The sequence below is a fragment of the Lathyrus oleraceus genome, chromosome 3, assembly GCF_024323335.1.
Source record: "Lathyrus oleraceus cultivar Zhongwan6 chromosome 3, CAAS_Psat_ZW6_1.0, whole genome shotgun sequence".
NCBI lineage: Eukaryota > Viridiplantae > Streptophyta > Magnoliopsida > Fabales > Fabaceae > Lathyrus > Lathyrus oleraceus.
The window spans coordinates 21,776,831-21,802,087 of NC_066581.1; the positions used below are offsets into that span (position 1 = coordinate 21,776,831).

Consider the following 25,257-nt stretch of genomic DNA (forward strand, 5'->3'; position numbering starts at 1 on the left):
TTCAAGTTAGGACTCGCGGGGTGACTTGCATGAATTTTTTATTCATTTTGTGGGCACTATTCAGTGCAACGAGGTTCTCCATCGAAAATGACATGATGTCTCACGGAGCTGTCGAAACCATCAATTCAGATTTGTTTACTTATACCAGCGATTTGGAGGATTCAGACAGTTCAGGCGTAGTAGAAATACCTCAATGGATAATCAACCGTTCTAGAGGAACAAACTATACATCCTGCTCTTCCTATTATGCTGCTAATTACCCCACTATGAAATTATAGAAGGAAAGTGTGAAATCCATCCAACAATGCCTTGTGTCACACTTTAATCAACATAATTATGTGAGTCATTAAGAATAAATAGTCCATCTATGAGTCTAATTGTATTGATTTTATCTAATTGTATTAATTTTATCACTAATTGCTTAAAGATGTAACACTTTTATTTTTCCTTTCAAAATAGGAACACCTAATAGCTACTATAAAGCTAACAACTATTTTAGTGGTTTATTTATTTAGGTGTATGACCAAATATTTCTTCACTTTTTAAAGTAAAATGAAAAAGAAAATCTTAGGCTCTAGATGCAAACAAGGGCAAATAAAAGACACACGAATTGTATTGTAGTGGTGACTGTGACTAGTGAGTAAAACCTCCAGGCCGAGCCACACTCAACAACCACCACCTCTCTGATTCGGGGGTTCTACACAGACAAATCGCTCTCAAAGCAACCTTGCCGCATCGCACTTAACCTACCATCCCTCACTCACTCTCTCTCGTTTTGCTCGCGACTTCATTCCCAATTTCTGCATCATCGACGCTCCTTCATCTTGAAAACAATTTGCAAGTTAAGCTACTTCAACCTCGATTAGGTTTTCACATTCAAGATGCAAGGTTTTTCTGCAAATACTGATTTCTCCGAGCTTCAATCTTCCATGCGAGCAATCGAGTTAGCTAGCACATCCATTCAGGTCTTCTTCATCAATTTCATATTCAGTTTCCGCATACATTTGATTTTAAGTGTTGACTAGTAGAACGCGAATTCACGTGTAATCATGTTCATGATGTTATTTTCAGATGCAAATTAATCCAGCAGCTTCTGAAGCAATTGTATTGGCATTAGGGCAGTCTTCTCAGCCGTATAAGACTTGTCAGTTCATTCTTGGTCAGTCACTTTACAACAATCTTTATGCTATTGTTTACCTAACCGTCAAATTGCAGCTCGAATAGTTTGCACGAGTTTTTATTAGTTTAATATAGGTATTGTTCGTTAGTTGGATAATGAAAACAGCAAAGTTACGACTTGATTTGTTTTTGAATAATCGCCAATTTGTTTTTTTCTATTAGCATTATCAGTTCTGCTATATGATTTCTAGAATCAAATCTGCTTTTCGTTAGTGTTGAGTGGGTTTGAATTGGATGATGTGTTTAGTGTCAATGATTCGTGCTTCAAATGTTGTTAAATAACTGCTATAGCGGCGCTATAAATAACACTATAGTTTAGCGGAATTTGGACAAACCGTTATTGCTGCGTGATACACCATTTCGTACAAAATGTTTGTCATAAGCCGCTATAGTGTAGTGGAATTTGGTGTAAGCCACTATAGTGTAGCGGAATTTGGTGTAAGAAGCTATGGTGTAGCGGAATTCGGTATAAGCCGCTATAGTGTAGCGGAGATTGGACAAGCCGCTACTGTTTCACGATACACCATTTAGTACAGAATGTTGTCGTAAATCTCTATAGCGGTGCTATGGTATTTTTGCGTAGCGGAATTTTAACAATCCACTATTTTCGTCTATCCACAAATGAAAACAATGACTTCAATGGTGATTAATGATTATACTAGTCTCAAGGTTGGGTCTTCATTGAATATATCAGCCTGTCAGACTTTTATACTGTTTTTAATAAAAAAAATTGTGTTTTAGGGATATAATCACCTGGAGAATGTATCAATTTTACTTTTACTTGAAACATGCTACAAGAGATATTTTCTTTCTTGTGAACTTCTTTTGAGCAAAAAAGTTATTGGATATATTGCTGCTTTTCAAGAAAGTGATTGCAAAAATTAATTCTGTGGGTCAAACTAGAACTGGATAAAAAACTTGTAACGGTGATGTTATTGTTATGTTTGGATGAAAAAGAAAGAGAAAAGCAACTCAAAACTTTGTTAATAAGATTTCACATAAAAGATTTTGCATTTTTTAAGCAATTGACCATAGATAATCTCTAATATAAGACAAACCGAATGATAGTACAGCTCCTATAAAAAAAGTAGGTTAGAAGAAATAATCAGGATCTTTGACCTCTATTCCGGCATCGGATTGGCATGTTAATAGAGACCGAGGGTTCATTTCAATAAAAAATCCTGTTCTTTGTTACTTTCTTTTGATCCAGTTCTATTCAAGAGCTCTGTTTGATTTCCAAAACACTAGCTGTATAAATTGTGACTGCTATATTTCAAGGTTCTTATTGGCTAGAGTCTTGTTGTATTGGTTCGTGTATCTATCATTTCTCTAACACTAATTATGATTGTGTAAAGTTCATGTGAATCCCACCCAGTAAATCACAAAGATTTCATTCTCTATATGGTGAGATTCATCTCCAAAGTGGCCGGACCACTTGAATTTCACCCAATCATGGATTGAGTGCTAGAAAGAGTGTGTTACTAGCTTATATTAAAAAAATAGACGGCATCTTATTGCTTATTTGGTTATGGAGTAGTTTACATTTACAATAAATGTGTTTGACTATTTCCTGATTAACAGCAATACTAATTCATTATACTTTATTAGGTGGCCTCTTAAAGTTTGTCTGTTATTCTGGTTTAGATCATGCTGATTCTGTACTGATTTTGTCCATGCAGAAAACTCCTTGGTGGCAACTGCAAGGTTTCAAGCCGCTGCAGCAATCAGAGAAGCTGCAATTAGAGAATGGGGTTTTCTTAATGCCGATGACAAGAAAAGCTTGATTAGGTTTTTGATTTAACCTTTCAATCTACAAAAAATGTTACCCTTTTTGATACATACATCTTAAACCTTTTAAATATATATTGCAGTTTTTGTCTATGCTATGCAATGCAACATGCTAGTTCTCCTGATGGCTATGTCCAAGCCAAAGTTTCTTCTGTGGCTACTCAATTGATGAAAAGGGGTTGGTAAGTAGTGCATTCTGTTAATTTTTCAGCTAAAGAAAATGCTCTGAGTATTAACCTACATAGGTACATGCTATAGAACAAATGCATACAAGAGGTTAATCCCACCACTTGAATTTGTGAGTTGTGACCTCTCAGTCATACTGCAGCAGCACCAACCATTGTGCTAAGGCTCTCTTTCTTGAAATTATAAAATTTAATTGCTTTAAGTAAATATCTGTTACTTCTAATAAATTATAAATTTTTTGTATCATTAATAAAATAATATGGTTGCCTAATTATATGTCAAGTCAAATAAAATGCAAACTTTGTTTGTAACAAGTAATCCTGAAACCATAAGATGTGTGTAGAGTAGGCTGATGACATGCAATATTTAAAAATCTCTAAGTGACTTAGAAGTTTAATAGTCCGATCATGTCATCATTCTTTCCCCAACTATTTTGACCTACACTATGTATATTTTTAGATCACAATGAACAATAATGATTTTAAAGAGAAACAATGAGAATACTAAAAGAATATAGTTGGGGTCTAACTGGTTCATTCTTAATCTTTTTCTAATTCATCTCAACGAATTTGTGAGTTGTGACCTTGTACAAGTCTTTGTACCAATCTCTTTTGCGACTCTTTTACTCGAGTTCCATGGGAAATATGCTCTGTACAAATATTTGTAGTTGAATTTGTGCAAATTAAACTGGTATTGACTAGTACTGGTTGTTGTACCTAGCAAGAAACAGGTGGGTAGGTCAATGAAATTCTTTAATGTTTTAAAGAGTAAATATAGTATTTTATTGTCTTGGATATACTTGGCTTAAATTTTTTTTTTCTTTTCGGTATGAGAAGGTCAACCTAAGAAGGGAAGCTACTTAGCTTTCTCCTAATATGCATAGTGTAGTGAACTTTCTTCTTTATCAACAAACATTGTCTCCCTTGAGATATGTGTGTTATAGGAGAGAGACCTATATATGCAAATACAAATATTACTTTAAAAAAATAGCACCTCCAATTTATAATTTGGATGCTGCTTAAAATCAAATGTAGTAGGTACAAGAACCTCCAATTTATAGTATCCTCGTTAGGGATTGGCTTTACTAGAGTAACTATGAACAAGTTTCACCTAGTTATATACAAAAAAAGGTTTAAAGATATATCTTGTGTTGGAATTGTTTAGTCGAAAACACATAATAGGAAAAGTTCTTTTATTTTTTGGCATTTATTACAGCAGATGTTTATTTTCCCAAGGAGGGAAAGATTGCTGTGTTGTTGCAGATCAATATTAGCTAAACTTTGAGGTCGTGAATTCATCTCTTATAGTTGGTTTGCCAAAAATTTCTATATGCAGGCTTGAGGAAGTAGCTGCAGAGAAAGAGACACTCTTTTATCAGGTGACCACATATTCTTTCTTTAGTTTCTTTCGGCTATTTGCTCCTTTTACACGTATTCTTCCTTCTCCCCCCTCTATTCATGTTTCTGGACTCAAAATGAGGAATATTTTCATAATGCTAATTGTATGCATGAAATGTATCAGTGGGCTGTCCAAATCCCCCAGAATTGATTACACTGATGACTGAACAACTGGAGTAAATTTAAGTGGGTAGGTTGGGTTTTTTCTTTGAACATTAACTATTTGCTGGCTGGTTTGGTATGGGATTTGAATATATGAAATCTATTATTTCTGTGCACTACTTAATTATTTAACAATTCACAGTTAAATATTTAAGAATGCATTAAGACATACTCTTTCTTTCTAATAGACAAGTCAAAGATTACCTTATCTGTTGCCTTACTTAATCCCATTTACTGCCCAACATCTAAAGTCTTCACCAAATTCTAGAGGGAGAGTTACAGTTTAAATTATAGAGAGCATATTTTCATTTAAAAACAATTACTCAAAAAAGTGGTTGACAATTTTGAAAGACAGTTGATGATATATTCAGATAACTTCCCGTTCTGGTGGTTAATTTATACTGAAATATGAATATATTCACCAGTATATCCCAATTAATATTCTCCCTATTTTAAGAATTCAAGGCTTTTCTTGTTTGTTTTGTCTTGTTCTTCTTCATTGTAACACAAGTTTTGTTAGGATGTCCACGTTCAATAGCTCTGAAATGCATGCCTTTCATGGATCTCAATAAAGTCTATGATTGGTTCGGAGAACTTCTTGAGATTCAGGCGATTGCCAATGATATAACTAGTGAATATGTTCCTCCTCATTTTGTTCCTTTTCAATTAGACTTTTTTTTGTTGTTATTTGAATTTGATATAGGGTATTATATGAATCTTGATTTCAATCATTTCATTTTGTTTACTCTTGTTGTGACTTGTTATTCCTTACCTTGAGACCAAACTGGTGTTACTTGAGACCAAACTGGTGTTATTTGAGACCAAACTGGTGTTATTGGGCAATTAAAATTTTAGCATGTGTACCCAAAGCTATTCATGTAACAGGACCATCCTTGACATTTTCACATGTATTGCAGGTGAACCAGGCTATTTTGGGCATTCATGGAGTAGATGTGCAGTTTGCTGGAATCAAATTCCTCGAATCATTGGTATGTAATACTCATTTTCTTTTATAGAAATTCCACCATTTCCTTTTATTCTACAGCTGTAAAAGATACCAACTTTATGTATATATTAAATATCTATAGGTATCTGAATTTTCTCCTTCTACTTCAAGTGCTATGGGCCTTCCGAGGGAATTTCATGAGCAGTGTAGGAGATCACTTGAGCGAGACTACCTGAAGGTCTTTCCATTTAGAATATTCATTCCACATTACAGTTTACACTTTTGCTCTTAGGTTAATTGAAGTTTTATTATTTAGATATTCATTCTACATTACAGTTTACACTTTTGTTCTTAAGTTAATTAATGTTTTATTATCTCCATTCTCTTATTGACGCTTGTTAAGTTGATTGCTGGATTAATATTAATTTCGTTTTTCCCTTTCTTCTTTGTATTATTATTACCTATATTTTAGACATTCTACCAATGGACCCAAGAAGCTGCTTCCAGTGTCACAAATAGGATTATTGAATCTGACTCTGTTGTACCCGAGGTTAAAATTTGTACCGCTGCGCTGGATCTCATGCTTCAAATCCTGAATTGGGATTTTCGTAGCAATACCAGTGACACAAAAATAAATGTCTTCTCTGCTGGAGTCAGGCAAGATGGGGATTCTCTTAAAAGGTCTGAATGTCACCTAGTTCAGGTAATCAGTTAGTTTGCTTCTTAACAGTTGTCATCCATTAGGCAAAACATCAGAATTACAACTTAGGCAAAACATCAGAATTACATTACAGTCATCACTAGAAATTCATGTTATGAGTCTCCCACTGATGGCTCAAGATTCCGTTTTTGATGCTTACATGCAGCCTGGTTCAGATTGGCGTGATGTGTTGATATTGAGTGGTCATATCGGATGGATTTTGAGTTTATATGCTGCATTGAGGCCGAAGTTTTCATGTAAAGGCTACTGGCTTGACTGCCCTATTGCTATCTCTGCTAGAAAGCTAATTGTACAATTTTGTTCTCTGACAGGAACTGTATTTCCTTCTGGTATGACTGTTTGCTCCTCTATCTTTATGCTGACTGTATGTGTATTTTCTTTGCACTAGTTGATAAATATTGTCTGTCTTTCTGGTGAGAGATGGTTATTTTGATGGATGTATTTTATAGAGGTGCTAAGTAGTTTACTGATAGAAAGATCGTCATTGATAAAATTTTGAATTAAACTTCTTAAGGTGTGGAGTCCACCACTCATAAACATATTTTTAGTGAATATTTCATTCGATGTGAGACTCCTAACACAACCTCCTCACGTCCAGGACTGAATATCAAGTGTGTGATCCGAGTGGCCCGATAGCGAATAGCCAATGGATCTTAGATACGGTCTGTTATCATCTTAGAATTTGGATAAGGCCTAATTCAACCCTTACAAAAACGACTTATAAGGTGAGGACTGTCCACCACTTATAAACATATTTTCAGGGCATATCTCATCAAATGCAAGACTCTTAGCAAAATAATTGGTCCATAAACATAATTTATCCTTTCTATGAGATATCTTGAAAGAATGGGATAAGACTGTAGATATCAGTCTAGCCATCTAGAAGTAGATAATGTTTCAACAGTATGAATACCCGTGACTACATTTTAAGTTCTTAACTAGATAACTAGTTAATGCTAAAAGGACCCCTCATCAGTTAGGGGATTTACTTTTCTGTATCACCATCCACCCAATCTTTTTAACTTGTGACGATCTTTCATTTGAATTTCTCTGATTATTTTCAACCGTGTTTCAGATGATGGGAAAATGCATGAGAGGCATCTCCTGCAACTCCTCTCTGGGATACTTGAATGGGTAGACCCTCCTGATGCTGTTTCAAAAGCTATTGAAAATGGGAAAAGTGACAGGTTTGGATAACATTCATTTATATAGTGCACCCTGCAAATGACCCGCATGCTTGTGCACACACTGCAAATGACCCACATACTTGTGCACACACCTGTCTCTACACAGTTATATTTACATTTAACCCTCAAATTGGTTCTGGTTTCTTTCAGTGAGATGATTGATGGTTGTCGTGCATTGTTGGCTATTGCAAATGTAACAACTCCTTATGTGTTTGACAATCTCCTAAAATCTATGAGGTATTTCAATTGTCTTTTTGATTTTTTGTAGGTATTTCTCTATTTATCATAATGATAGTTGAAGTGAGTACACATTTTGGTTGATGCTCCAGGGCCATCGGTACTCTTACGTTTTTGTCAATGTGGATGTCTGAAGTAATTAAAGTCCTCGTAACTAGCAATACTGAAGAGGAGACTTGGAGCTGGGAAGCCCGTGATATTTTACTGGATACTTGGACCGCCCTTCTAATGGTTATTAATTCAAATATAATTATAAAAATGTTACTTGTTTTTCCTCTGATTCTGGTAGAATTTATCCTATCTGAAAGCATTTGTCAGCTACAATTTGTTGTTTTTGTGTAATTAGTGATGGTGCGAGTGTTGCACTTGTTAATTTATTTGAACTTTAGGAAGTTTCTGTTCCTAACTATCGATATTAAAAAGGCGGCCCAGTGCAAGAGACTCCTACTATGTGGGGTCTGGGGAGGGTAGATGCACACAGCCTTACCCCTGTAAATGAAGAGGCTATTTTCAAATATAGCTTTCAAGTTATGTGAACCTAGATGGATCCAAGGAAACTCTTGGAAATTCCGCCTTCATTGGGTTGGCCCCTAGTCGCCTAATTGAGGAATTTGACTTGCCTTCATTGCAGCCTCCAACACCTTCACTGTGTTGGGTTTGAAGGGGGTGGATTTAGTCCCACATTTCTTAGAGATGTGACATTTAGAGATGTGACATGTGTAGTGTTTATAAAGTTTGGGCAGCCCTCATCTTACAAACCTATTTTGTATGGAGGAGTTAGGCCCAACCCAAATTCTAAGAGAAACACATATTGCTTAATTTGGAATTAGAATTTCTTCAATATAAGTCAAAATATGGAGTTTGTTAAAATTTGGTCATTAAGCTGAATGGTTAATATTGTTCTTCTTCAGCCAATAAATACTACCACTGTAAATACTTTGCTTCCACCAGAAGGAATAAAAGCTGCTGCCAATCTCTTTGGTTTCATCGTAGAATGCGAGCTAAGAAGTAAAACCTATATGAAATTTTCTATATTGCTTTTTTATTTTTTCTTTTGTAATACTTTTCCTCACATTAGCTTTCTTTCTATTTAGTGGCCTCTGCATCAGCATTTAATGATGAGGGAGATTCAGATTATCTTCGTGCTTCTGTATCTGGTATGGAAATTTGACCGATTTATGAATTGCATGCACCATAATTCAGTTTTCATTTTTTGTTATTGTCAATATTGGCTTTCCTGTTGCTGGACTTTGTTTAAGCGGTTGTACTGAAAATAATACCAACATCACAAAGCAGTCAGAGACAGCAGACTGAGTCCAATTTTTTATTGGGCCAAGGCTTGCTGAGAACTCAATTTTCTGCTGAAATCAACAGATTTTGCCTTGAAATTGGTTTAATGTTTTTTGTTTAATACATATGAAAAGTAAACTTAAAGTTATGATGTGCTTAAATAGTTAAATTACTCAGTCGCTGAACTCCTTCAGCCGCAACTCCTTCCTTATTTATATTGCTTACCATAATTTCCTACAGTACAACACAATCTCATTTATTTAATGAGTAAACCGTCATTTCGATCTTTGAATGTGTCAAATGGTGTCATTATAGTCTTGAATGTATCAAAATTACAAAAGTATCATTTGATGTGTCTTTCTTAAGTCAATTTGGTCCCCGAATGTGTATTATGTTAGTCAAGATTAGTCCATAAAGTTACTAACAAAAGACACACCCAAGGATGTTATTGCAATTTCAATAAGTTCGGGGGCTATAATGATGTTAGGACCAAAATGATTTACTCTTATTTAATTAAATGCCGATAATTTCCTTTAAAGCACATTCAGTTCTTGGTTGAAAATCTCTTTTAATGTGTTATGAGTCCCACATCGGACAATATATGGCTTGAACATATGCTTATAAGTGGGGGCAATCCTCACCTTACAAGCCGGTTTTATCATAATGAGTTAGACCCAACCACAATTCTAAGAGTTACAAACCAGGCACTAGATTTTTCATTGCTAAAATTTTACTACATACTTTTTGGTGTTAAACTATACATCATTTTGGAGCCTGATGAGTTTCTTTTGTTCATTCTTATTGACAACAATTGATATTTTTTTTGCAGCCATGGATGAAAGGTTAAGCTCATATGCGCTTATTGCAAGAGCTTCTATTGATGTTACAATCCCTTTGCTCACAAGTGTGTTTTCTGAGCGGGTTACACGCCTTAATCAGGTATGTTTCATAGAGTTATAGAGGAAAACTTTCTTGGATGAAAATTTCAAATCTGTCTTCTACAATTATGCTTGTCTCACTCCTCCCCATTTCCTAAAATTCGTAATTTTCAGACCAAAAGTTTGAGATAAGTAATTGTTCGGACTGCGATAATTGGTATTGGTAATAATTTGAACTGCAAAGTTGTAATTCGTAATTGCTCAGATTGCAAAAATCGAGATATTGGTTGCGAGGTGGAAAGAAGTAAGATTTGGAGGTAGGGACCTTGGGATTGAGGAGGAAGTAATTAACACCAGTTTATAGGAGGTAGGTAAAGAAGATTGTTTGACAGATAGCGACTGTGGAAGGAAGCTTGACTGCATTCCATATATTGATACAAGGAATCCTAAAAAATAATTAAGCAAGAAGCTCTCAACCCAGAAATCTTACCGTATTCCATTTTCATTCCAAGTACAATCGGGACTGGTCTCCAGCTCTTTACTTTTAGATCCTCTCCTACTCCACCGCCCCATATAAAATCGACACAATATCCCACTGAACTCTAAGTAATCTAAGGAATCTAGTGACTAGATTCTAATTAGCAAGTAACTAACTAACTACAACCATATTCCTTGCCCTAGATTGTTGCTGTTAGAATGTATACGATATACTTTTACCATCTGCTTGCTCATAAAGATAAAACAGTCTTTCTAGGATGCCCTGCCTTATAGCTGCTTTTACAAGGAAAATGTGCCAGCTTTAAACATCGAGCATGCATTTTAATTCAGCTTTTAACATACTGTCCACTGCCCATGTAATCATAGAGTCAGGGGTGTACAAAATCAAAGAATAGTGCTTGGTACCTACCTATCTTGTGGCTGGACATCATCTCACACGTCATAAGTGGCAAAGTCTGAGTAATGGGTATAGTAGGTATGTAAAAAATGAGATTCAACCAACTATAATTAGATGGTGGAAGCTGGTGATGCACGTGTAGTGTAGGTGCATGAGTGTAGCACCATTCAAAACATAACTACATTTTTTAGCTGTGATCAAGTGGGAAACTGATTGAAAGGCAGTAGCTTTTGATAAGTTGAAGTTTGAGCATAATGGTTTATTCACTACTGAATCCAAAGAAGTCCCTTTTACATCAACCAAATTAAACCAATTAGGTGTCTAAATCTTTATTTAGTATATTCAAAAATAATTTTTCCTTAAACTTAATGCCGCATGCTTGAGAATTTTTTGTCACGGGCTACAAATTGTCTCATGATTATAGAAAATGAAATACCCAAAAAGTGAAGTTCTGAGAGCTTATACACAAACAAACACAGATTTATGCCTTTCTTTCTTTTTGAGCAATACTTAAGTTGCTGGGCCTATACATTTATCCTCAATATACCATATCTTTGTTTTGATATTCTAATTTCTACAAAGATTAGTTTTGTAGATCCAGATAATGCAAAAAATGAGTTGCTTATTAGTTCTTTATTAATTAATTTATACCATGAATTTTTGTTGAGTTTTAACCGCACTATTAAAACCAATGAGTCAAGCACTAAGCACAACAATAATGTCTCTATCAAATGGTTACTCGAACTTTTCAATTCAACTGAATCTTATGAAATGTTTCATTATCTTTTGTCCGTCTGTGTGCTCTTTTATTATCTCATCCGTCCATAACAAATATTCTGTGTTAAATTATCAGAACTATTACCAACTCAAATTATTGACTTGATTTGTAGGGCAGGGGCGTTATTGACTTGACTGAAACTTTGGAAGAACTTTATTCATTGCTGCTCATAATTGGCCACGTAATTGCAGACGAAGGGGAGGGGGAAATGCCACTGGTATGTGGATGTAGTTTCTCCTTATTCTGTCACTCAAAAACATTTTGTTAGCACGGGACATGGATAAGAGAGTAGGAATGCAAGGTTTTTTTTGTTTGATAAACTGGAACTTTTGGATTATTGATGATCACTTGAATTTGCTGAGTAGAGTAATATTTATAGCTACCGATGCTACAGATACAATCATGTTTATAGCTACTGAGGCTATAATCGTATTTATAGCTACTGAGACTTGTAATGCAAGTTGCTCATCTAACAGAAACGATAACTTTAACTAACCAAGACTGTTGCTTATGTTAAGGGATAGTTATAGTTAATGCCAGCTAAGCTAATTGACTGGAAGCTTCTGGGTCCTATCTCAATATTCTCGATTGTGTAGAATAGTGCATCATCTTCTATGTTTTCACCTTTAACTCTTATTATTTTTCACACGGTGATGGCTATGTGTAATGCAAACATTAATCTAAGGCTATGTCATGTGTGATACTTAGGTTCCTAATGCCATACAAACTCAATTTGTTGTTAATTCCGTGGAAGCAGATAAACATCCTGTTATTTTACTTTCCAGGTAAAGTGCTTTTCTTCTCTTTTCAGAAATTTGTTGTTTGCATTGAGCACCTGCTAAGATTTGCAGTAAATTATGTTTGTCAATCTTGTTCAGATATTAGCACTTTTTTTGGTTTGGTTCGGATAACATTCTTGTTGATTTTACTTTTTTGGAGTATTGCTTTATCATCTACTTCTCATCTTATGTTCGATCTTTTTCATTTTTAGTAACTTCTCCCTTTTGGTCCATCTTGCCTTGCAACACCACAGTAGAATGAGCAGCCCCCATATCTGTTTTTGTAAATTTTACTTTACCTACTCTGGTTAACCAGCACATCAGTTAGCATGTGGTAAAATGACTGTACTGTCCCTCTAATGAATCAATGTTCAATGTTATTGAAATTTATGGATAGGTCTGTTATTCTAGGCCTCCTTCCTTATGGGGCATGTAGGTGTATACCTGAATTTAAAGACATCTCAAGCATGTGCACACAGTAGCATTGTGTGATTATAAATGGGGATCAGTTGACATTTGTGCAAGAATTGGAAGATTTGCTTGTCATATTTTTCCTGCTTACCAACTTTTAGGAAACTCTGAGTTAGCAGTTGATATTTTCTTTTGACAAAAAGTATGTTGTACTTTGACTGAAAATTCCAAGAAACTCCATAACAAAGGATAGGTTTGAGGAAAAGCTGAATCTGTAACTGTATTTCTTAATTGTTTTTATTACTGAGGCATTATATATATTAGGCTAAACAAACTCCGAGCAGAATAACTGCCTCAACTGAGGTTCACAGCCCACTAAAGCCCAATGCTTAGAGCAGAATTCTATAGACACTCTAGACTTTTTTTCAGGCATATTCCTTGCAAACAGTAGAATAAAGTAAATTGTACATTGATATTAACCTATGTCATTGGTATACATAGAAGTTTCAGATCGATATAAAATTTAATGAAGATGTTTATGCGAGGTTGAAAAATTTAATACTCCCTCCTTTCTTCTGTGGTTGTTGTTTTTAGGTCATTTAAACTTACCAAGAAAACCTAATTTTTTTATTATTTTGATGGAATTGTGTCATTTTCCTATAATATACTTAACTGCTCTTTATTTCATTCTGCCTATTTCTCTCTGTCGGCAACAAATAGTTAAAGTTGTTAAATGACAAATCAATAGTTAATGTTCCATTGAGTTTCTTAAATGATAAATGAATAGGAATATAATTTTTATACAAAAGCTACAACTGAAAAAGAATAGAGGGGTACATTTTGTGAGATTGACATCCTTTACAAGATTAAATTCACAATGTTTATTTTGTTTCACATCTGTGTCCACTTGGTCTTTCTATTTGTATGCACATGCATGTGTTTGTAGTCTGTTATCTTTTTAACTTATTAGTTCTGAATAAATGAACCGCTAAGGTATGGGTTCTCCCTTGGATTTTTAAGAGTTGAATCTTGAAATCAAAATAACACTTGGATGCATTTCATTATTGCATTGGATGTAATGCCTTATCCAATTGAAGTCAATCCCTAAAAACTCGCTTTTTTTAATAATTAATTAATGCAGCTCAATCATAAAATTTGCTGAGCAATGCCTAAATCCAGATATGAGAGCATCGGTTTTTAGTCCCCGGCTTATGGAGGTAATGCATTTTATTTTATTGATTTATCCTACATATGCTTCTACCTCGACAGTATTCTTTTTTAGCAGTAGATTAAGTCCCTGAGAAACGGATACATACGATAGTCTATAAGTTTTTGCATGTACAGAACATTATTACACTATACCCATGATATACTGCACCTTTTTTTCTATAATAATTATTTGCTTTTATTTAAACAACTTGCACTTTTTTTAAAATACAAAGAAACTAATCTTGGGTTGGGTCTGTAATATATATGCCATTTCTGACAAGGCATTGCTGTACCTTCTCACTTGTTTAAATTTATGTTCTATGCAGTCAATTGTATGGTTCCTTGCAAGGTGGTCTAGCACATATCTGATGTCTTCTGATGGGATTGGAGAGAAAATATTAGATTCAGGTCATCATTATGAACATAGTTCGAAAAAGGTGTTACTTAGTTTCTTTGGAGAGCATAACCAAGGGAGAATTGTTCTTGATATTATTGTCCGTATATCTTTGATCACACTTACATCATATCCAGGGGAAAAGGATTTGCAGGTTTGTGTTTTTAAACTCCTATCATTTTTCCCTATTTTAGATGGTGTTGTTTAAATCAAGTATTTGGCATAGCTGTTGTTACCTAGTTTCCATCTGTATTTTCTAATGTAAAGTACACACTCAAGGAGAGTTAAGGAGTGTAGTGATAAGGGTGGTCTCGCATTCAATTCCCACCTCCAACATAAACTAACAAATTTAACATTTAAAATACAGACATTGAAAAAACACACTCAAATTCAGATGTTCATAGTTACGGTCTTTACATGCTTATTTATTTGAAATTGTCAATATGAAATACATTTTGTACATTTATTATAGGTGCTGTGAAAATTGATGATCAATCTGATTTTACACTAGAGATCTATTTGTAAATTATCAAATTCTAATGCTCGTGCAAGATTTCCATGATCAAAAAAAGAAAATATCATGTATGTTTTTCCATCCAAAATTTCGTATTGGTCAATGTAATTTATATTAACATCACAATTCATGGAAATTTGGAGGACTGAAGGGATGTTTAGAAAAATAAGCTAGAACATATTTAGGAATAAAAAAAATCTTAAAACAGGACTACTGAGTACTGATAATGATAATTCTAGGTTTGGATCAATTAACCTGACAATTGTCTAATATATTCACCATAAATATTTTTTTATATCAAAACGAAAAAAATATTCATAAATTAATGAGACTGACCACATGTTCAGTTAGGTATTTCTAATTTGGAAATGTTGGCGTGTGAAGTACTAGAATAAATAGAAAACAACCTGATTTCGTAGTTGTTCTTAACGTAATGTTTGCTGTGTGGTTGCTATTTTTTTTCCAGGGCCTCACATGTTATATGTTACTCCATTCACTGGTTCAGCAAAAACATATATGTGTTCACCTTGTTGCTCTGGTGAGTTAGTACTTGTACTTTTATTTTGACAACATCAAAATCTGCAATCTTATCTTGATGCAAACTTAAGAAACTATGTTTTAAAATGGTATCATTATTTGTTAATGGGTGATTCAAGTTTAGTAAGTAGTTGCTTACTGTTGAAGGTTAAAAAGGTGAAGAAGGAACTCTGAAAAATTTGTTGTTGTAAAATTACAGGGATTGATTCAAATATATAAGTTCTATCTCTCTCCTAATTAAAGAGTTACAGGGAATATTGGAACTATAAGTAATAATTAATTAATGGTTTGTTGGTGAGTGCCTCGAGGGAAATGGTTTAGGGCCATTCGATTCACTTTATTAAGTGTCTGTAATTTTTCAAAAAACAAATTTTACTAAATGCTCAAAAATTCAAATAGTATTTGCATTTCCAAATTTCGATATAAAAAAATGCTTCTTTTCATTGTATACTTTCTGCTTTTGTTTCTGTAACAAAGTGATTTGGTTTAGGACACTTCAGGTGCCTAAAAATAATGGTTTTTGTTCCATTACTTATGTCTCCAAGACCTTCATACTATATTACAGTCAGTAACCTTTCATTTTTTATGCTTGTGATTGCTTAAACAACAGTAATATTTTTGCAGCATCACTCTCTTGAATTTCTGTTTTCTTATGCAGAATTCATGGCATGAACTTGCAACTGCATTTTCCACTGAAAAGACTTTGTTCTTGTTGGACACTTCGCATCAGGTAAGAACTGATCAACTTCTACTACCGGCTACTTTGTTGCTGTCTGCTATTGCCTAAATGGCATTCATTGTTTTTTTTGCTTCAGCGATCTCTTGCACAAACACTTGTTCGTTCAGCTTCAGGTGTGAAAAATTCAGAAGAGTCAAGTCAGTGAGTATTCACGTCAGCTTTCTTTGTCTATAGTTTAAATAATTTCGTGACACCCTGTAAAATTTTGTCTATCTGTATATAAGGTATGTAAGGAATCTCATGGGTCATATTGCAACATACATAGTGGAGATGTCCAGTAAGAGTAATCTTAAAAACATTGCCCAACAACCAGATATCCTCCTGTTGGTCAGCTGCATGTTAGAACGGCTACGTGGAGCTGCAAGTGCTTCTGAACCTCGAACACAGAAAGCTATATATGAGCTAGGATTCTCTGTAATGAATCCCATACTAGTTTTACTTGAAGTATATAAACACGAGGTAGCATTCACATTCTTTTGTATTAATTTGTTTAATATATCCTCGATGCTCTTGGGACACATGTGTGATTTCCAGGACTATCTTATACTTTCAGTGAACATATTGATATTATCCTTAAAATATGTTCCTTTACTAGATTACTTATAATTTATATTCCCTTTACATTTTATCTTCTTTTTCAGTTTGACACGTGTCTAAGCTTGCTATTCTATACTTGAATGTTATTATTGCTTAGTCTGCAGTTGTGTACCTGCTACTAAAATTTGTAGTAGATTGGGTTGATGGACAAATTACTTACTTGGAGGCCCAAGAAACTGCTGCCGTTGTCAGTTTCTGCACGCGTTTGCTTCAGCTGTATTCATCTCACAATATTGGCAAGGTAAATTTCTTTTATCAGTTATGATGTTTTATATGGGCAAATACTTCAGCCCAGGAGAAACATTATGAAGCACGGACACCTCTAGGAGTAGACGTGTCGCGGTGTTCGAGACACGTTGGTGTCCGACACTGGTGTAACACTTGTACGACACGTGTTGGAAAAGTCAAACAAAGTGTCAGAAAAGTCAGACAAGTCTCCCTCCAAAAAATGTTCTTTTTCTTTGATTGGACATTCTTTGAATCGGTGTCCGACATTCGTATGACACTCATACAACACATGTTAGATAATTCAGACAAGTGTTTCATAAAAATTTATTTTTTTTCTTTGCTTCAACACACCTTATACATTTCTCGAACAAATGTCACACATGTCTAAAACGGTTAAACATGTATTGAAACAATATTATCAATGAAAAGTTAAAAACATTAATTTTGATTAGAATATATTTAACTCTTTAAATAATAGATGGATAGACGGCATTCAAATACTACATATATGTAGCAGTGTCGGTGTCCTATATATTTTACATTATCGGTGTAGAAGTGTCTGTGTCCGTGCTTCATATTTGTGACTAGTTGAAGATATACTCGTTTGAATGTTGCTCTGAATGGCAATCTTGCCTGACATGGCTGAAACTTTCTTTATGGTGCTTGAAAGATTGCAGAGACTTATTTTTCGCTTCCATGTTTTAAATTGTTTGGGCACATTCTGTTGCTATCATAAAATTGATTTGAATAAATAATACCGTGTGAATGGGTTTTCAACTGTCTCTTTTAAAAGGAATCTTATTTTATTTAGATATTTTTATTGGCTGGGGCAACGGGAAATAAGGATATCTAAGTTGTATCCTGAAGCTACCTCTTCAACTTGGAATCTAATCCCTCGTAAAAATTTCAAATTGTACGAATGAAGTTTCAATCTTGTTGCACCATTAAACTAATCTTGAGAAATTAGATCGACAACAAAGACATTCTTTAGAATGAGGCATATGTATTATGAGATACAAAGAACCATGTCTATTTGCAGTCCTTTATTTTTGCTTTTGCTTTCATTTTGATCCGTATAATCCTACAATATAATTATTTTGGTTAAATTATGTGAAGTCAACATGATAATGCTATCAGTATTACTAAATAAAACCCACAGTCATTGCTAATTTGCCTTTTCTTTTTCTTTATTTTAAACAAAGATCCATCAAATCCCTTTTTACTCTCTTTTCAGATATCGCTAAGTCTTTCAAGCAACTTACTTAGTGAGGCACAAACAGACAAGTATAAAGATTTGCGTGCTCTTCTTCAACTTCTTTCAAGTCTTTGTTCTAAAGACATGGTAAGGGTTTTCCTTTTGTAAATTTCAGATTGGCAATTGGAAAGAAATCTACCTGTACCTGATACTTTTTAATATTATACCAATTTAACTGAAAGATAACTGATTTGGCAGATCGATTTCTCGTCAGATTCAATTGAGGCCCAAGGCACTAACATATCTCAGGTGGTACCATTATTACATTTCTCTGTTTCATGTAAAGTTGGATAATGAATCTATAGCATTGATTTTGCAGGTGGTTTACTTTGGTCTTCACATAGTCACGCCGCTGATATCTATGGACCTTTTGAAATATCCCAAACTTTGCCATGATGTAAGAAATTGATGTACAATGTAGATATAATATTGATCTCATTTTCCAAAAGCTGATACAATATTATTTATCTGCAGTATTTTTCTCTCTTGTCACATTTGTTGGAGGTTTATCCAGAAACATTCGCACAACTAAATAGTGAAGCCTTTACTCATATACTCGGAACTCTTGATTTTGGTCTACACCATCAGGTCGTAATATACTTGTAGATGTGGCTTTTGTTCTTTAATATTCGATATTGTTTGATGATGGGTTTAGACATGGAATTTTTTAGTCTACATAGAACAAAAATATGTTTTCAATCCTTTAAAGCAATTCTTGGTGAGGACTAAAGACAATTTTTTTGGGATAGGTTTAGACTAAAATAAAAAAATTCAAATCGCGATTAATTAAAAAAAAGCATTATATTTTCAAAAACTCAAAGCATATTTATGTCTAGGTAATGAGACAGTAAGAGGCTACAAAGATTGATATTGAGAAAATTCTAAGCTGAGAGAATTTTCGCTAATTAAGCATTCTCTTCAAATGCTCTTAATAAATTTCTTCTTTATGAATTAGAAAAAGGAGAAAACTTCTTCACTGCATACTACACTTCTCAAATCTAAAAAATTATTTCCTTATTGATTTTTGTAGGATGTAGATGTGGTTACTAAGTGTCTCAGAGCTCTGCAAGCTCTTGCTTCTTACCACTACAAAGAGACTGGTAATGGTAATATAGGCTTGGGGGCACATTCAAGTGGGGAGACTCAGGAAGGTCTTTTGAGTCGTTTTCTCCGTTCATTGCTGCAGTTACTTTTTTTTGAGGATTACAGGTGAGAATGCAAATGAGTTTCTTTTTCTTTCTGTATTCTTTCTTTTAGGGTTATCTCTGTTTAGGGTTATAATTAAGGGTTATAATTTAGTTGATGTGACTTGATTACCTTTTTCTATAGAAAGTGCTTGTACATAAGCGTTTATCATGACAAGCGCTTGTGCTAAAAGCCTCAAATAAACTGTTTATCTAAACATGGCCTTAAGTGGGGCTTGGGAGTTTGGGGCTTATTTGACAGCTCTCTTTCATATCATTACTTCATATGAATTTATAATATATGCTAGATGATTTAGAGTTGCAAACAAGTTCAAGTGCCTTTTTTTTTTCTAGTTTAAATCTCAAAGTAGGCTATATATTATGTTGTAATCAATACTACCGGAAATCCACATTCTAACTAATAACATTGCCTTGTTATAGTTCTGATCTAATCAGCGTTGCGGCAGATGCTCTCTTTCCACTAATCCTTTGTGAAAAAGGCCTGTATCAGGTATGTTGCTTTAACTTGCATTTGATAAAACTTCCAAACTGTAAATAACTTTTTAATCCATGTAATATACACCTTTTCCGGTATCCCTTACAAAAATTATTGTCACATCTGACCTAAGTCAAATTAAAATACGAGGAGATTAACTCAATAACATATATTGGATGGACTTAAATACTATTTTAGAATTCGGGCTTGACTAAACTCATTTTATAGTTAGTTTAACCCAAACCTTCTCAGGGGACTACTTAGGTCATGTCTCTAATCGAAGTGGGACCTCAACACCCCTCAAGCCTAGAACAGGACATTTCGGACATGGACTAATACAAGTGGCCCAATTAACAGCGCGTCACACCTAGAACTACACATTTGAAGTATGTGGACAAATGTGGGTGGCCCAATACAAATCTACAACAGGGCTCTGACACTATTCCAAAATTAGAATTGTGTTACAGGTGAGCTCAAGAGGGGTTGATTGTCCAAGCCAAGCCTTATAAGGAATACTTTGGCCATATCACGAGTCGATGGTAGATCTTAATCATCAACACACAATAAGGATTAACTTTAATATGTACAAACTATTTTAGTGACCAAACCAAAATGAGGACTGTTTAAACTGGCAACATTTTTTCTAGAATCTGAAACCGAAGTTGATGTATATTATAGGGGGACTAAAAAGTTATTTAAGCCAAAATCAAAATTCGATGATAAATGTGCAAGTTACTTTTCAAATTAGGGTTTTTCTTCTAGTTGTTTTTGCTCAATTTCAATCTTGGATTGACGTACCAAAGTCTTCCTACTATGATTTTTACTCCATTTATTGAATGATGAATGGTTCCATAGAGTTCTTTTTTCTTTACAGAGATTGGGAAATGAATTGATAGAGAGGCAAGCAGATCCAAATCTCAGATCAAGGCTAGTAAATGCCTTGCAGTCACTAACTAGTGCAAATCAGCTTTCTTTCTCCCTTGATCGAATAAATTACCAGAGATTTAGGAAAAATCTGAATAGCTTCCTTGTCGAAGTTCGTGGATTTTTAAAGACCGTGTGATTAATTATGTGACATATTCTATAAAGCTTCAAAAGAGGAGCTGACTTCACTCTACTTGAACCAGCCGCTGGAGAAGAAATAGAGGCAAAAAAGTGTTTTTGGAGTTCCAGAAAACACTCTAGTCCTATCTATGGGACTTCTATCTTTGGATTGACCTATCACCCAGGTTGTATGCAAAAACTTTTCATCGGTTAGATAGACTTGAGAAAAGCATAAAACCTACGTGAAGATCCGAGTAAAGTGGTTGTCAAGTGAAATTCTTTTCTTGAAACTGCATTTTGGGGAGATGTATATTAGTTTGAAAAGAGTGTATGTTTTTCCACACTCCTTCATATTTATACTCCATTGCACAAGCAAACAGTATGTTCAGATGGTTATGGAGATATTTGTACCATTTCTAAGCTCGCAACCTTGTAGTTATAGGAAACTTGATTCTTGACAATATCGAAATGCTAAATGAGTTATTTATTCAATTTTTCCAATCACGGTTGTAATATTTATATATGCCTGCATCTTATTTTTTGTTCCTCTCCATCTTATTATGTTAAAAAGCTCTTTACACATCAACGTGTACAGCAGTATGACACACACGCATATATTAACTTTGATATAGGGGGAGTTCTTTGTTCGCCTGAGGATTCGTTTCTGCTTTTCCTTACTTATTTCGATGTGTGGAGTTAGGCAAATAGATTTGAAGAAGTGTAAAAGGATTGATTGTGCATTTTGCTTAAGACCCAAAAATTCCTGAGCATTTAACGTGACGCCTTCCTAATTAGCCTTTTCAACCTGACATCCCATACTTTCATATTATCAAAATTGTCCCTGATGAAAATTTGAATGAAATTTATGTTTAAAATTTTAGAAGGCAAAATGAAATTTCCTGGCTGTATAAATTATTTGATAATGTATTATAAATTTCTGGTATATTGGGAATTTTATAATTTCTGATATGTTACAAATAATTATGGAAATTTGAAATTTATTGGTTTGTATTGGAAATTTTAACCTTAATGAGCTTTCCGGTAGTATTATTTGTTTGAAATTATAAATACTCAGGATCGATAGTTTTGTATGGTTCAGAGTAAGTGCAAAGTTGTATAAATAGGGGGTGACATGTTTGATAAAACCATCTAAAAAAATGTCTCATCTTCAATTTTTGATTAAGACAGAAGTGTATTTTGATGGAGTCTCATCCTGTAGAGTTCTTATTTTTGGATGACACCATATCTCTTGCCGGCCTGACGTCTTGTAGAATGCCATCTCTGTCTCTATATTTCACTGCAAAAGAAGGAAAAATTAAAAAATAATCCAACCCCAAAAAGGAAAAAAAATGCAACTATCGAAATTTTCGGTACGAAAATAGATTTTGTATCCATACCGAAAATTTATTTTCGGTAAAAAATCAAGTGTTTATAACTTTCGGAAAATCTGAAATATCCAGTAAACCAAAAGGGATTTTATAAAAGAAAATTTGAAATTTTCAATAAAATACTGAGTTTTAATATCATAAAATTTGAAATTTCCGGTACAAAATCTTGGAAAATTTGAAATTTACGCTAAAAAACTTGTTGTTTTTAAAATTTTTGGTAGTTGATTCAAAATTTTCGATATCGCTCTAGAATTTTTAAAAATCCGTTTAAGTACTGTAAATTTTGAAAATGGATGAAGTGATTTTGTAAAGAACAATGTTGTCTTTTCATACGCATTGGGGGATACAAACACAATTTAGGCACCACCACTAAAGAAGGGAATTGTTTATCCCACCCTAAGTGGTAGAAAAATACGCTAAGGAAATTCTAAAATGCGTCTCAAATTTCAAAAAGATAATTTTGGACACACTATTTTCTCACCAAAACACGTCTTAAATGAGTCATTTTTCTTTCTTTCAAAATTTAGTCTGGAGATCCATTTATGAATTCACCTTATACACACCTCATACAATTTTAGCCGAGACACATTTATTTTGCCATAAACTGATTCGAAGATGCTTCTCAGTATTTACCCCAGATAGAATACAAAGATGTATCTCCAGATTCACACCAAACAGTAAATTTTGACTTTGTTTTACGTATACACTAATGTATTTGATGATGTACTATATCTATATTATCATATTAAACTTTATATAATTAAATCATAATGAAGTCAAAATACCATATGTAAATGAATACATTCGAAATACATAATAAAGTTAAAATAAATTATAAATGATAATAATGCTCCTAATATAAATACTATATGCTACTATGTAAGCCATACCTCATGTTCCTACACCGTCTCATGTACTACAGTGCCTGTCGTGACTCCTCCATGATGGCATCTAGAATGTCCATCGCCTCAAAGCCTTTCAGAAAGACTCACATGTTTATACCAGCTTGCGCCATATCCATGATACATCGACATATAAACAACACATCAACAACATGATATGCTCTAACCCGCTTCTCCTCTAGTATCTCTTGATGAACTGACTTAGATGGATCAGTCAGAGCATTCAATGTCATATAAGGATGTGATCCCATTAAATACCACTGGATGTAGCCGCGTGCAATACTCCCATCTTTAGGAGCTAGGGTACCACATGCCGCATCAGGTACTAGATGATTAAGGTAATCATCATATATGACACCCACATCATAGCGGGATGAGTAGACTCGGAAGGGTCTCTAAGAACAAACTACATGTAACCGAACTGCCGCATGATGCGCTAAGAAAGATGGGGAAACATCAAATGTGACCCGCAAGCCAACCATCAAGAGTAGAATGCTATGTCGTCCAATAGACGCATCTCACAGTGATCAACATATGCTTTGAAGTGTATATTCTATGCTACAAAGCAATCAAGATACACTCTGAATGTCTCAGTCACTTAATTCTCTATGAGCGGGATGAATGCAAAAGCACATGGCATATCCTTAGTGTAGGTCGGAACACATGACCAGCCAGATATGCGTGGGAAGTGATGAAGGATTCAAGCCTAAAAGTGGTACACATGAATTCATACAATGTTGAAGGACAAAGAAACCACGCCGAAGGTCACTATCACCGATCGCGATACCGCACTGATGAATTCAGTTGCAAAGGTGTTCCTTCTTCATACATATTACTTAGTAGGTATCACACCACAAATAATGTGAGAAGTCGGGTTAAACCTGTGGTAGGGACCAAACAAATAAAGGGTGAAGACGAAAAAATGGTCAAAGCTAGCGTGATAGTGGAAAGAATAATGGATGCGTAAAATATTATAATAAATCATTCTACGGAAGAATTATATGCTGATGCTATTATACTTTATAGGAAGGTGTGTGAAAAATATCCAGATTTTTTGAAATATGTTGAAGTACAATTCTGGACCATGTTAGACACCTTTGAAATACCACGACTACACTGAAGAATTGGTTGGGAAATGGTAAGGGTGATTTGCGTAAAGATTGAGACTATGTGAACTAAATGATCCAAAATTAGCATAGTGATATACAAACATCATTTGGTCACAACATCATAGTGTTGGAACACAAATTCAAAGACAACAATCTTTATTCACAGTTGGTTGACAACATATCTCGACACTACAACAAACAAGACCTTAGACAGCGCTTTTTTTAGCCTTAGACAGCGCTTTAAAGCGTTGTCTAAACCTCCGCTGCTAAAGGTTTAGACAGCGCTTTTTTAAATCTTAAAAGCGCTGTCTAAGCCCCCCCCCCCCTTAGACAGCGCTTTGGCCAAAAGCGCTTTATAAGACCCTCTTATTTTAAATTTTTTAGGTATACCTTAGACAGCGCTTTTGAAAAGCGCTGTCTAAGCCCCACCCCCTTAGACAGCGCTTTGGCCAAAAGCGCTTTCTAAGACCCTCCTATTTTAATTTTTTTAGGTATACCTTAGACAGCGCTTTTCAAAAAGCGCTGTCTAAGCCCCCCCCTTAGACAGCGCTTTTGCTTAAAGCGCTTTCTAATCCCCCCCTTAGACAGCGCTTTTTACAAAAGCACTGTCTAAGGTATACGAAAATTTTTGAAGCTTTTGTTTTAAACCACATTTTTTCCAGGTTTATAAACCAGAATTTCTACCTGTTTTCAACCAGATTTTGACAGACAATTATCACATTTTATATATGCCATTTTGGCCTTTTTTCTACCAATTTTTGGCTAACAAATATATATATATACCAATTCAAACCAATTTTGCCTTAAATGTATCAAAATATATACAA

At 34.4% G+C, this 25,257-nt stretch overlaps 1 protein-coding gene across 5 annotated transcripts; it reads left to right on the plus strand.

The window, feature by feature from the left end:
- The first annotated feature begins 546 nt into the window (after window positions 1-546).
- LOC127132197 (uncharacterized) lies at window positions 547-21,801 on the plus strand. Of its 5 annotated transcripts, none has more exons than XM_051061094.1 (31): window positions 556-965; window positions 1,072-1,159; window positions 2,859-2,967; window positions 3,051-3,149; window positions 4,489-4,531; window positions 5,630-5,701; window positions 5,801-5,896; window positions 6,131-6,361; window positions 6,525-6,708; window positions 7,455-7,566; window positions 7,717-7,803; window positions 7,896-8,034; window positions 8,715-8,811; window positions 8,898-8,960; window positions 9,923-10,032; window positions 11,757-11,861; window positions 12,353-12,429; window positions 13,976-14,051; window positions 14,370-14,591; window positions 15,418-15,489; window positions 16,147-16,218; window positions 16,304-16,368; window positions 16,452-16,686; window positions 16,922-17,065; window positions 18,287-18,394; window positions 18,506-18,556; window positions 18,627-18,704; window positions 18,782-18,895; window positions 19,338-19,516; window positions 19,933-20,002; window positions 21,664-21,801. In XM_051061094.1, exons 1-31 carry the CDS (start codon window positions 882-884, stop codon window positions 21,796-21,798), a joined length of 3,417 nt encoding a protein of 1,138 aa, XP_050917051.1. In that variant the 5' UTR covers window positions 556-881; the 3' UTR covers window positions 21,799-21,801. The 5 variants fall into 5 exon arrangements, 3 of the variants coding, with proteins under 3 accessions (XP_050917051.1, XP_050917050.1, XP_050917052.1); XM_051061093.1 differs by lacking the exon at window positions 21,664-21,801 and adding an exon at window positions 20,862-21,532 and having other exon boundaries at window positions 558-965; XM_051061095.1 differs by lacking the exons at window positions 556-965; window positions 1,072-1,159; window positions 2,859-2,967; ... (1 more) ...; window positions 4,489-4,531; window positions 21,664-21,801 and adding exons at window positions 4,679-4,740; window positions 20,862-21,532.
- The last annotated feature ends 3,456 nt before the right edge of the window (window positions 21,802-25,257 follow it).

Coding starts and splice junctions, on each gene's coding strand:
- LOC127132197 (XM_051061093.1), top strand. CDS start 882: ATGCAAGGTTTTTCTGCAAATACTGATTTCTCCGAGCTTCAATCTTCC. Junction 8,035..8,714: donor CTTGGACCGCCCTTCTAATG/GTTATTAATTCA, acceptor GTTCTTCTTCAG/CCAATAAATACTACCACTGT. Junction 18,395..18,505: donor GTCTTTGTTCTAAAGACATG/GTAAGGGTTTTC, acceptor CTGATTTGGCAG/ATCGATTTCTCGTCAGATTC.